The following is a 13338-nucleotide window of genomic DNA, read 5'->3' as shown; positions in this document are numbered from 1 at the left end:
CAAAAAATTAAAGAGGAAACAGAAATGAGAATGTTTTATTAAAATAAAAAATTTTTAAACTACAAAAAATTGGCGCTGATAGATGTCTAAATATAATCTAAATAAAATCTTGTAAAACAGCAGCGCCAATTTTTTGTAGTTAAAAAATTTTTCATTTTAATAAAACATTCTCATTTCTGTTTCCTCTTTAATTTTTTGAGATTAAATGTTACATATTTCATTGAAACTTTTTTAAATTAAGTACATCCACTTAGGTTAAAACAGAAAAATGTTTCAATAAAAATACACAGACAGTATCACTTGAATTTTATTTAAAAAGGAATTAAAGATACCGCTTGTTGAGAAACCGGCAATTCGTGATTCAAACTCTGGAAAAGCGGACACATAATTGTGTCAATATTGGAGCCTGTTTTCGTTCAACTAGTTTGTAAGTTTAAATATTAGATGTCATAGCTTAATATGTCAAGCGCGCTTATTTTCAAAAATCATGTGAATCTATCAATACCGAGGCACCGACGAGAGACTGTTAAAGACCGCTAACCTTACGGGAGTTTGTGTGACTGTTAAATTTTTAATGATAAACTGACAATACAGTACTAATTTTATAATTTATTGTTATCTTGAAGTTTCATAGATATGCTTATGTATTTGTAACCCAAAAATTCTCGATTTTTATTAAAAATTGCAGTTTTGATGTTAACATCCAAGTTTGATTATCGACAGAGATAATAACTGATCAAAAAGAATTACAATTTTAAAGCAATATACAATGATATTATTAAATATAAGTATGCATATTTGCTTATGAAGTATTTGTATAATAAAAAAATCAAGATTTTAATAACGTATTACTCAAATATTTGTATTAACAATCATATAATCGATAACGTCATTGCTCTTCAATTACCGCCGGGCCCCTGGGGCCCCAGTAACGGCCTCGAAAATTTACCCAGGGTTGACGGTCTTTAATAGTCTCTCGTCGTGACCGAGGTCAGAACAATATTGACAATCGGACAGAATTTCGCGCCAATAATCTCGTCCCCTCCAACGGGGCCTGTTCGATCCGACATTCGGACACCACCGAAGTACGCGCGATATAGTCGGCAGATTCACCGAAGCACCGTAGAGCGAGCGACATCGAACCTTCGGAATCACGGGTCGATTATTAGCGCGCTTTGGTTCAAGAGCAGCTCGACGGCTCACCGCTCCATCACCACAGTGATACGGAGTGTCGGAGGCGTGAACTTGTAAACAACGTGTAAAGCTTAAATAAAATTTATCAGTTCTTGACACCATCAAATCGAGAGTGTTTCCTGGGCGAGCACGTCCTCTGACCCCGCTGATATTGTGACAATGGATATGTTCGGTGCTCGTCTCGATACGACTGCGTAAGCCAGAGCGCGACCGTGCTCAAGTGACATCACGGTCCATCTGACGACCAATTCGGCTGATTCTCTACGTGTCGTCCGACACACACAGCTTCCTTTGCGCTTTGCTAAGCGAAGCTGGCGTCCGTGGACATCGCGAGATTCTTAAAATCGCATCCGCTACACCGCTACTTGGGTTTTACTTAAAAAATAAATATACTATCACTTGCATTTTATTCGTTAAAAGTAGTACAGTAGTTATTTCAAACAGCAATATATTCTCTTTATAATTGACGCAACTTAAAGATTTCACTCATTTTTTAGAATGCATACCACTTGGGTTGGAATAGGAAAATTTTTCAATGAGAATACAAAGTACAAAGTAGTACTACTATTGTTTTGTAGAATTAAAGTTAAAGGTAAAATTACCACATGGGTTAGCATGGAAAAATTTTTGTTAAAATACAAAAATAGTACCACTTGGGTTTTTAAGAAAAATTAAAGATAAGGTGCGCGAGCACACACATAAATTGGCACCTTTTTTTTACCTTTTTTTGAAAAGGTAATTTTGTACTGATATCATGCGCTTTGTAGTGTTAAGTAATATTTATTTTGTTTGTAATGAAATACATGATTTTAACTTTGCAAGATTGTGAAGATACATACCACTTGGGTTGGAATAAGAAAATTTTTCAATGAGAATACAAAGTATAATGTAGTACTACTTTTGTTTTGTAAAATTAAAGTTAAAAATAAAATTACCACATGGGTTAACATGAAAAAATTTTTCTGTTAATTAAAAAAAAATAAAGATAAGGTGCGTGCACACGCATAAATTGGCATCTTTTTTTTTACTTTTTTTTTTAAATATATATATGTTACTGTAAAAGCCCGAACTACGGTAAATCCTAAGATTTTCCAGTAAAACCCAAGATTTACCAACTCATAATGGTAAAGGTCCGAACAGTTCTGTGATCATCGTTCATTTCGAACTTTTACCACCATTCACTTGATAAATCTTAGGATTTACCTCAAAGGCACGGTAAATGTTGAAAAAGACATGTCGTAACGTGTTCTTTCAAATGACTAGTTACTAAAAATTAATAAATAAAAATACCAAATGAAAATAATTTAAAATAGGTAGGGATTTGACTAATTAGTAATATAAATGATTAATAATTACTCTCATATGATACATAAAAATGTGTAAGGTTTTGACTGATAGTTAATTGAAATAAATATATATTTGTATAGCATAATTTATTATACATTTAATTTCTAATTAAAATCTTTAAAATACTTTTAATATAAATAATCATCCAAATAATTTATATTTCATTTATTTTAATCTCTATATCTGTGTCGCGCTTTCCTGCTTCCTTTCCTTTTAAAAAATGTCCTTTTCAAAAATATAAATCCGTGTAGCATCGTAAAAAAAAATAAAATAGTAATTTGTTTAACGAAGTAGAGCTTTCTAGCTATAAAATGTTTTTTTCAGAATTTTATTATTATCATTTTTTACAAAGTTTCACACTTGAAATATTTGTCTATTTTTCGGAATCAAAATAATGTTTGATCAATTTTGTTGTTATGAGTGTATAATGATAATCTTATTTGCTATTTAATTTTTAATAATAATATTTTGTTTATTTAGGTACTGGTATATTATTTTTTTAATATTATATGTTAATTGGATTATATTTGTTATAGGATAATATTGGATATTGGATAATTGTTAGTCGGTCTTATTAATTTTGGTTATTGTCACACATATATAAGGTATGTGATTCGTTATTCATTGAATTAATTATCACTTTGTAGTTTTATTGTATTTTTCTGTCAGTTCTGAGCCTTGGTTGTATGTTAATTCAATTTATATCTTGTCGCTACTACTGTCAATTCTACCATGACTACCATGAGTTTTTTTGAAGCTATTTTTCGTAATTTACTTTCCAATTGCCTGTATCTCGTTTTTCTTTCTAGTACTAGTGCTAATAAAGCTTGCATCAAAATCTGTATGACTTGGGAACATGTATCACTGAGAAAACTTGCTGTCTATTTTAGACTTTTTGACATTTGTCGGTCAAAAAATTAGAATTGAACATTAACTTAATTTTCTAGAATTATATGGTTCTTGGTAACTCGACTATCGTTTTCTCTTCTCGAATTAGTAGCAATGGTACTGAAATTAAAGTTTCAGAGAGACAACATTATTATACAATGTAACAGTATAGAAATATTTAGAAAAAGACGAAACGTTTACTGTTGGTACTATAATGCAAAAAAAATATGACGTTGAATTTCAACACATTTTCAAACGCTTCAAATACATTTTTAGTATTTTGTTTAACTCTAGACAAAACAGGCGTGCGCTACAAAAATTTTGATGTTACATAATTTCACACAAATTAGAAATTTAATATTACCCTATTAATCCCTCAATACACAAAATCAAAATATGCGATCTCCGCGATAACAGCCGTTCATGAAGTTAGGGCAGCGAGAAAACCAATCAGTATCGCGGAAAAGCGACAACAATAATTTTGATACATTTTTTACATGCCTTTTCCAGAAAAGAGAAAATTTCGGTTATTTAATTGAATAAAATTGAATAAAGATAAATAGAAAAGTGAAGCTCACCCCGACAAACTGAAAAACAAATTTACTACATTTAATTGATAACTATTATTTACATTACAATTCGAAAAGAGTTTCTCTTCTACAGAAATTGTAACAAATTAAATAAGTTATATACTCACACCACTGAACAAAGTTTTGTTTATTTCAAAGAAATCGCAAGCCGTAAATGCTATTTGATTTTGCAGTTGATTCGAAAAATCTCTGACCTCAATTCCGACACACTTTAGGTCCTCATTTTTGTCATACTGGTTGTAACTGCTGCTACAATTAGAATTTTGCTCGCCGTTTGAATCTTCTGTGGAACGTCGCACTTCTGGATTCGATTGATTACTCGCCTCGTGATTATCAGGTTTTACAGTAAAGCACTTCAATGGAATTGAAGAGTTTCTCTTCTACAGAAATTGTAATGAAATAAATAAATTACATACTCACACCACTGAACAAAGTTTTGTTTATTTCAAAGAAATCGCAAGCATTAAATGCTATTTGATTTTGCAGTTGATTCGAAAAATCTCTGACCTCAATTCCGACACACTTTAGGTCCTCATTTTTGTCATACTGGTTGTGACTGCTGCTACAATTAGAATTTTGCTCGCCGTTCGAATCTTCAGTGGAATCTCGCACTTCTGGATTCGATTGATTACTCGCCTTGTGATTATCAAGTCTTACAGGTTGGCACTTCAATGAAATTTTATGTATGATGCTCCCGGTCCTTTTGAATTCTTTACACGCGAGAGTGCAAATCCAACAAATCAGGTAGAATTGCATGACATATACAATTTGTAAGACTGGGTACATCAGCAGTAACAAAGTTTTCTCAGAGTTCAAGATAATGTAAAGATTGAGTAGTGCAGCCACAGCCGTGACGAAGCAATTTGCTGAGCAGAAAAGGAGATGAAGACTATGCATATCATTTACCATCTCAGCAAGTTTACAAATATCTGCGCAACAGAATTTACAATTCGACTATACTATCATCGCAATTTTTTCATAGATCGTATTAAATTATATTTCGAACCATATAAATCTACATTACCGGATTGTATAATATTCGCAAAAACTCACCGCCATGCAATTTTCTGATGAGTCTAATCTTGGACACGATTTCCTTCACATCTAACATATGCAACGTGCCAATTAACTCATTTAATGTTTGAAATCTGCGATACAACACATAGACGACAATGTCGAAGACAAAACTGTTGATCAACGATTGCGCTAATATGGAGTAAAACAGCATTTGTGTTATAAAATACTCGTGTTGATATGGTAAGATGTAAGCAAGCAGAATTTGAACAATCAGCCACAAAGAAGGGAAAGTGAACGTCATGAAAATTGCTAGCGCTTCAACAATTTTTATACATCGGTCATCAAATTTTATGGATTCGTCATTTATGGAAGTTTTTTTCCTGATGTTTTGATCGAGTTCTTCCAAATCATTCATCAGTTTCTGCCAGGATCTAATCTTGCAATGCCTAATTCCGTGATAAATATTATAATAAGCTGAAATGTAATTGATCATCATGTTTACAAAGTTTGTGTACATGATAATTTTTCTGTCACCAAAGAGAAAAGTATGAGTGAAGAAATATTTTGCGTTGTATATCGTGATAAAGAAACACATAGCCATATGAATTATACGTATAATTATCGTTATATTTTCAAGATCTTTTCGCGGACGTGCTACACCGACACCCAGGAACCAGGAGGTGTACGATATTGGACGTAAGATGCACTCTATCGAGTTGTCTTTCACTTGCACATGTACTTGCGCCTCCTCCATTTTTATTTCTTATTATTTTGCTAATCAACTCTTATTATTTTGCAAACGAGAGTATGGTTGCTGATTACGTATTACAGATCCTTGCGATACAGAATATTGTATAGGAAAAATAGTAAATCTTGTCTGGAAGCAAAACATTCCGAAAAGCGCACACGTGGTGAATTTTCCCTGATACTTCACGCACAACGAAAAACGTTCTACTAGTGCAACACTATGTTGCGTGCAATTTATAGGTTTATTACGATATTAGTACGTCCGCGGTACGTTTGAAAATCAACATTGGTTGAACCTCGACGATTGGAGGTTTTCTAAGGGATGATTGACTAAGTGGGATATGATTGACTAAATTGTAGCTATGTTGAAACGAACTTGATAAACGGTAATTGATAAAACGGGTAACGAGTCATGGTAATATTAATCGCAATATCTCCGCACGTAGAGACGGAAAGAAAAAATAAAAATACTTTTATTATGTAATTTTCCTCAAGTTATCGGTTAAGTCTATTCAGAACTTGATCGGTTCAGCCATTTCTGAGATCTGATAATCTCGTGAGCTTGGAAGTTGCTCACTTGCGCAAAAGAGGCTTGATTTCTCTTCACTTGGCGCGAGACGCAACCGCGCCTTTTGATAATAACAAAAAATTACAATACGAAAACGTCCATAAAAGCAAAAGAATAGATGCGTTTAATATCGACGATATTAAAAAATTTAATAATTTACTAATTTTTTACTTATATTATCATTATAAAAATCATTATTACTTTATTCAATTTATTTAAGTAAATATTTCTTTAACTTATAAAAATAATTAAAAAATTCTATAGCAATATACATTGTGACTTTTAAATATAAAAAAATACAAAGGCTAATGTGGATCAGTACAGTTAGCAGTGCGCACAACAAAACATTCAAAATAGACAAAAATTTTTTGTTTATTTAATATACGTTTGAACGTTTCGACTCTTCTTTGGAGTCATCATCAGCTTAATAATAAGTTCCAACAGCAAAAATCAATTAAAATATCAACTTGAACTTACAATCGGATACTGAATGCCTCCACCATGCGATTTTTCACTACTAAGAAAATTGTAAAAGAACTCCGGATCATGAATGTTTAATGACTTCATTGGAAGTTTTACGTACTTAATTTATTTGTCTTTAGCGTTTTGACTCAGTGTCTATATGTTTGATTTAATTTATATAATTTATTCATAATCAGTTTTTATACGTTAGACTTAACCTATATAACTTATTTATAAAATTGTAATAGTTTTTGTATGTAAATTATTTATATTTTATGACTTATTTAATTATAAAAATTCAGATTTATTATTGTTAATTATTTATTCATCGTTATTTTCTCAGCGGTGAAGAACACATTAGTTTGTTTTTCCTTCTCACTCGAGCCGTTGTGATTTCTTTCTGACTTGTGGGCTTTCTGTATTTGTAATGATACAACCGTTCGGATCTCATGCTCAACGATCAGTTACTTAAAAGTAACGCTGTAAGAAATATCACGTTAGAGTGAAACAAAATCTTAATTGTTATGTGTGTGCGTAGATTAAAAAGATTTCACTGAATTGCTATCAGGGGCACGCTACAGAGCTTTTAATGTTACATAATTTTATACAAATTATAAATTTAATATTGCCCTTTAAATCTTTCAATACACAAAGTCAAAATACGCGATCTCCGCGATGACAGCCGGTCACAAAGTTAGCGCAGCGAAAGAACCAATCGGCACCGCGAAAAAGCGACAACAATAATTTCGATATATTCTTTATATGTCTTTTTTTCAGAAAAAAAGAAGAAAGGATTTTAGTTGTTGATTAAATCAAACAAAAATAAATTGATAATTGAAGATTACCCCGACAAACTGAAAAACAAATTTACTTCATTTAATTGTTTTGACAACTATTATTTACATTACAATTCAAAAAGAGTTTCTTTTCTATAGAAATTGTAATAAATTAATTAAATTATATACTCATACCACTAAACAAAATTTATTTCAAAGAAATTGCAGGCCGTAAATGCTATTCGATTCTGCTGCAATTGAACCAAAAAATCATTGACCTTTTTTGTGATAAACTTTAGGTCCAAATTTCTACGCAAAAAATTTTCCACGTCATATTGATTGTGACTACTGCTACAATTAGAATTTTGCTCGCCGTTAGAATCTTCCATTGAAGCTCGCGCTTTTAGACTCGAGTGATTACTTGTGATTATCAAAATTCACAGATTTACAATTCAATATAATTTTATGTGTGATTTTCCTGGTCCTATTGGTGAATAGATGGTCGCGTCTCGCGCAATATTTACGCAAAGCGAACAGAGACCGAGCCTCTTTCACCCGAGTTAGCGACTTTCAAACATGCGAGATTATCACATATCAGTAACCGCTGAAGTTATGAAGTGCTGAATAGTCACTGTAGTTCGGATGATGAAATGGCATAATAAAAGTGTTTTTATTTTTTTTCTCCCTACGAGCGGAAATATCGCGATGCAAAGTTTAAGTCTCAATATTTTCATGTTAAGAAACGTCGTCATTATTGTTATCGTCCTTAGGAATACTCTCTTTCACATTTTCGACAAAGAGTAACGCTGGCAATACTAGTATTACGTCCTGCGGAGTAACAATTCTTTTCTTTCGAAATCGATGCAGCCAAGCAACCGAAAATCGCGAACAGATGGTCTATCTTAACTGCGCAGATATGCTAAAATTGTCCGGTCCAGTCTATACGGTTGGTCTACCCTTGACACGTGCCGATTTTGGCAGAAGCAAGCGTTGATGATTGACCCCATCGACACGAAACATTTGTCGCGCAATTAATAGGTAACGCGTGGGCAACAATAAGAGACAGTACACCTGCGGATTAAAATCCCATAGGAATCATAGGCAGAATCAGGTATAAAAGGAAGAAGCTCCGGAGCTCAGGGCTCACTTTTTTTCATTTTGCTCATTTGCTCATTTTCGCCATTGTTCAATCACTCGCGATTCATAATTCACTCCAGTTCTATCCATTGCACCTTCCGTGACATTATATGTCCGAGTTTGTGACGTTCGGATTCGTATTAATCATACTTAAATTTGACGCGGCGCTGTGAAAATTAAGTCAACGAGTTCCATCGCAAGTTCCGGCCAACCGTTGACCAGCCGTCCGCCGTTGTAAGCTGAACCCGCTCCGCCAAACACCAAATCGTTCGCACCTTCATAAATTTCAACCAACAGTAAGTCTTAGCCATTCATTATTTTTACTTTCCATAAGACTACCTTCTCTCTCTAGTAAGATTTTCATTATATTTTTCAAAATACTTATATACCTAGTGTTATTTCGCTACCCTTCCTTTCCTCCCTCTATTACTCTCCTTAGTTTCTACAGGATACAATCGAACTCTCTTTTGATCGGGTCCGCAACTCTTTTTTACTTTCTGCAGGATACAATCGAACTCTCTTTCGATTGGGACCGCAATTCTTTTTTACTTTTTGCAGGATACAATCGAACTCTCTTTCGATTGAATTCGCAATTCTTCTTAACTTTTTGCAGGATACAATCGAACTCTTTCGATTGGGTCAGCAAGTCTCTTTTCTTTCTGCAGGATACAATCGAGCTCTTTAGATTGAATCCGCAACTGCCTTTTAATCTCTGCTGGATACAATCAAACTCTCGTTCGATTGAATTCGCAGCTTCTTTTGCTTCCATCGGAAACAAATCCTTTTCTTTTATTAATTCAAACTCTTTCCTTTTCTTTCTTTCAAGTAGTTACAATCTAGATTTTATTTTCCTTTATTAGAAAGAGAGAACGTAGCCTTAAACCTCAAATTCATTCTAGTGCGTAATCGAGTCCCTGAACATAAGTCTCGAAGAGGCATTAAGAACTGTCGGAGTCGTCAAAATAAGAAAGTCCAGAAGCTTGGCGCATCGTTATCGCTCTCCGAAAAATTAAACAATCTGCGAGGAGAGAATTCTGTTTTCCCTAGCGCTCTAACTAAATTAAGAACTTTCGACGAATCGACCGATTCATTTCCACGAGTCTCAAATCCATCCCCCGAATCATTCTCTCTTTTCCCCAGTCGCTATCCTTCCCCTTCTTACTTCCCGGGATTTCATGTAGAAACAGATTTTAAACAATCATCAGGGTCACCTTCTTCTACTTTTGATCCCTTTGCAGAGCCCTTAGTGTGTCCTCGGGATTCAACCCCTTCTCCAACAGATTTTCCTCCTACACCTTCCCCTGACTTTTTTCATCGTAACCCCGATTCACCTGTCCGAAGACCCCCCGGAAGATCCATATTCCCCCGCATTAGAGTTTCCTCAAGAAAACCCGCATTCTTTCTCACCATTTACTCCCAAAGAAATAGAAAATATCGTAAACGAAATTCCAATAGAACGAATCGAAGAACTAACCAATGAATTGGAAGAAGTCTTCGACTCGTTCCAAGATCTAAATTAACGAAGCGTAATAACTAAAAATTCCCACAATACATACCCATACACGCACATTTATATCACAAATGTAACCGATTAGAATTTAAGTTTATAATTACATTTTCTGTTAGGATTTCTTAAACCTATCACAAGATTTTTTTTTCTTTTATCACACATGTTCTCTACAAACAAAAATGTTATTCATGAATTAATTATTATTATTTTAATCACCATCTATCATTGTAATCATTTATTTCTTCTATTATGTTAAAATAAACTGTAATCTTTAATTTTAACCATTTTTGTTTATTTTTAACACCTCTAATTCCCGCTCCGATAAAATTGCACTTGGTCCGATCCCGCGTAAAAGCGATTTAATTCGTTTACGCAAAATAAGGACTATACGAATGCAAAAGTTTGAATGAGAGTCATAGGCCGTCATTCTCGACACCTGACCTATATTCTAACTCACCTGACGCATTCGACTCGTCGCATTCGCCCGGAAACATGTGTCCGCGAGATTAGGCCTGTTCCGTTCCTCCTATCTCACTCAAATTATTTCCATAAGTTTCTACCTGCAAGTCGACCCGAGAGACTTATTTCGAGAATTCTGAACGTAATATTATATATATATATATATATATATATATATATATATATAATATTACTGTCGCAATACGGTTTTTTCATAACTTTTCATAAAACTTCTTTGAAAGATTGATAACTTGCAAAGATCCGAAAATTAAGTATTTCTTTTTTTTCGATTTCATCTTACTTATAGTAATAATAATTTATCATTTCAGCAGGAATTCCTCCATGGTTTTATACAAACATGTTCGTAAAAAGAAGCAATGTTAACGAAGGTGATATTCCATATCAAGTACGTTAGACAATATACATTTATTATGAAAATAATAGATACTAGTACAGTGTTTACATATATATAAATATTTTAAATATATAATATACATATATTTTTATTAAAAATGTGCACATAATTTTATAACAAATATGCAAATTTCAAGAATTCTATATATAATTTTTATAGGTTTCTCTTCGAGACAATAGTAACTTCGGTCACTTCTGTAGTGGAGTAATTCTGAATGAAAACTATGTCATCACGACAGCTCACTGCGTCAAAACGTAATGCGATTATTTTCAATAAATCAATTTTTCATATATTACGCTAATATATATTTTGTTCAACTTTTTATATCTATTCGTGTAAATATTATTTTTGCTGATGTAAGAAATATGACACGCTCACTGTATATCTAGATTAAATCTTAACTAATTTTATTTTATTTTATAGAATGTCCGCCTTAGATATAACAGTCGTTGCTGATACCATCAAGCTGAGTGAACCGAAATCGTTACATAAAGTCAAAGAAATAATTATGCATGAGGATTACAATATAATAGATTTCTGGATTAACGATATAGCTTTATTAAAGGTATGCACGGTATTTTTCGATTCACCGATGAAATTAAAATCTTTATCGGTGTCTTTTCGAATCAGCAATCTTAAATCTCAAGTAAAAACTTTTAGGTAACACCTCCCTTCGAAAACTTTACAACTATCAAACCCATTACTCTGCCATTTACAGAGGTTCGAGAATATGGTTCTTATGTTGTGTCAGAATGGGGAAAATCTTGGGTGAGTCTATCGCTGTTTTAAATATATTAATTAGAATATGTAATTCTCGGGAAGACATAAATTTTCTATTATTTAAAGTTGTATTTATTATTTACAGTATTTACATAAAAAAAATAAAATATTAACTTCGAAAATAGCAAAATCTTATTACGAAATTGCAGCAAGAAAAATCGAACTTTATGTACTACAACGATATACTACAACAACGTCTAGTCTACATCTTTGATCAGACTCTTTGCGAGCATCAGTACCAGAAACGTTTTGGATTTTCGGTGCATCGAAATAAGCAAGTTTGTGCAGATGCACACGAATGGACATACCAAGCCTCGAAAATGTATTTCCAGATAGATTTTTCTTATAAGATTTCAGCTTTCATTGTATCAATCCATTTATTTAACCCTTAAACATGTAAGTGGGTCTGGAAGACCCGATATGAAGTTTTAAACGCTTGCTATGTGAAAACGGAATGAGATAGGAGGTTCGGACCAAGAGGTAAAAAAAGTTTGAAATCTCCTCTTTCAATTGATATAGTTGATCAACTTTTTTGGTCAACTAGAATTCGAACGGCACGGCAGCAAAGTTTTGTTAGGGTCAATGCAACCCATATAGTGTGTAAGTGAAACTTTTTTTGTGAGTATTTTACATAAAAAAACTGGACAAAATACGTTCGAACAGGTCGATTTGCAGATGTTACTCGCATATACTGTTTAAAGTTGGAATACTATAAAATGTTGTAGAAAAAAGAGTTTTTCCGAAATATATCATAAAACACATCAATTTTCAATTTTAGACACAATTTAATAAAAAATTCCTCATATTCGCCTTGTTACATAAGTACATTTTTAAATGATCGAAGATTCAATCCAATTCTTCTACCATTTAATTATAATTAGTACACTGCCCTTTGTTTTGTATAATTTTTTAAATTATTGGTTCTTAAAGTTAGAAAAGAAAAATATTTTTTTCGATATATGGTAACGATGGGATGCACATAGTGTTATACACAGTAAATCCTCAAAATTTGTAAACGTTTTCAATAAAATAAATATTATTGATTCATTCAAAGAAAATCACTGATGAATTTAACTTGCTCGACAAAGCTGATGCTAGAAATTATTGTGCGCTAAGTATCATTCATTATATACCACAAAATTAACAAAACGAAGATAGCGTGTACGCAAGAAATGTAAATTCCTTCTTTCTAGTAGCAAACGAGTCATTGAAGCGTCGATTCCAATACATCAAACAGATCCGACAATTCTATTAATCGACAACAAATTGCGAGCCAAACTCGTCAAGATAACAACAATTAGCAAGCAGCAAATTAAACTTGATCGTCGGTGGTGCCAAGACATGGGGCAATTTTGCGGAACGCATTGAAGACGATTTTCAAGAACCCATATGGATAATACAGAAGAGGATTATTTACTTTCTTTGCGCCACTTTCCGTTTCGTTCTCG

At 33.0% G+C, this 13338-nt stretch overlaps 2 protein-coding genes across 6 annotated transcripts in view; both read right to left on the bottom strand.

Moving 5' to 3' along the window:
- The window catches only part of LOC105200923, a 203611-nt gene that overhangs the window by 122038 nt on the left and 68235 nt on the right, over positions 1-13338 (bottom strand). The window lies entirely within an intron of this gene.
- LOC113005831 lies at positions 3386-9327 on the bottom strand. Of its 5 annotated transcripts, XM_039445805.1 has the most exons (5): positions 5073-9326; positions 4527-4948; positions 4127-4399; positions 4008-4016; positions 3386-3549 (listed from the first exon to the last, which is right to left on the bottom strand). In XM_039445805.1, the coding sequence occupies exons 1-5, from the start codon at positions 5788-5790 to the stop codon at positions 3535-3537; spliced, it is 1437 nt and encodes a 478-aa protein (XP_039301739.1). In that variant the 5' UTR covers positions 5791-9326; the 3' UTR covers positions 3386-3534. The 5 variants fall into 5 exon arrangements, with proteins under 5 accessions (XP_039301739.1, XP_039301742.1, XP_039301738.1 ...); XM_039445808.1 differs by lacking the exon at positions 4127-4399 and having other exon boundaries at positions 4440-4948; positions 5073-9327; XM_039445804.1 differs by having other exon boundaries at positions 3386-4016; positions 5073-9327.

Source organism: Solenopsis invicta, chromosome 2 (genome assembly GCF_016802725.1).
Source record: "Solenopsis invicta isolate M01_SB chromosome 2, UNIL_Sinv_3.0, whole genome shotgun sequence".
NCBI lineage: Eukaryota > Metazoa > Arthropoda > Insecta > Hymenoptera > Formicidae > Solenopsis > Solenopsis invicta.
The sequence above is the reverse complement of the archived record's forward strand: the minus strand, read 5'-3'. Positions and strand labels throughout refer to the sequence as shown.

What these genes read in the sequence shown, in the direction of transcription:
- LOC113005831 (XM_039445804.1), bottom strand. Translation starts at nt 5,790, where the DNA reads ATGGAGGAGGCGCAAGTACATGTGCAAGTGAAAGACAACTCGATAGAG. An exon ending in TAAAGTGTGTCGGAATTGAG is followed by an intron (nt 4,400 to 4,526) that starts GTCAGAGATTTT and finishes CAATTTCTGTAG; the next exon opens with AAGAGAAACTCTTCAATTCC. An exon ending in ACAAAACTTTGTTCAGTGGT is followed by an intron (nt 4,017 to 4,126) that starts GTGAGTATATAA and finishes TTTGTTTTTCAG; the next exon opens with TTTGTCGGGGTGAGCTTCAC.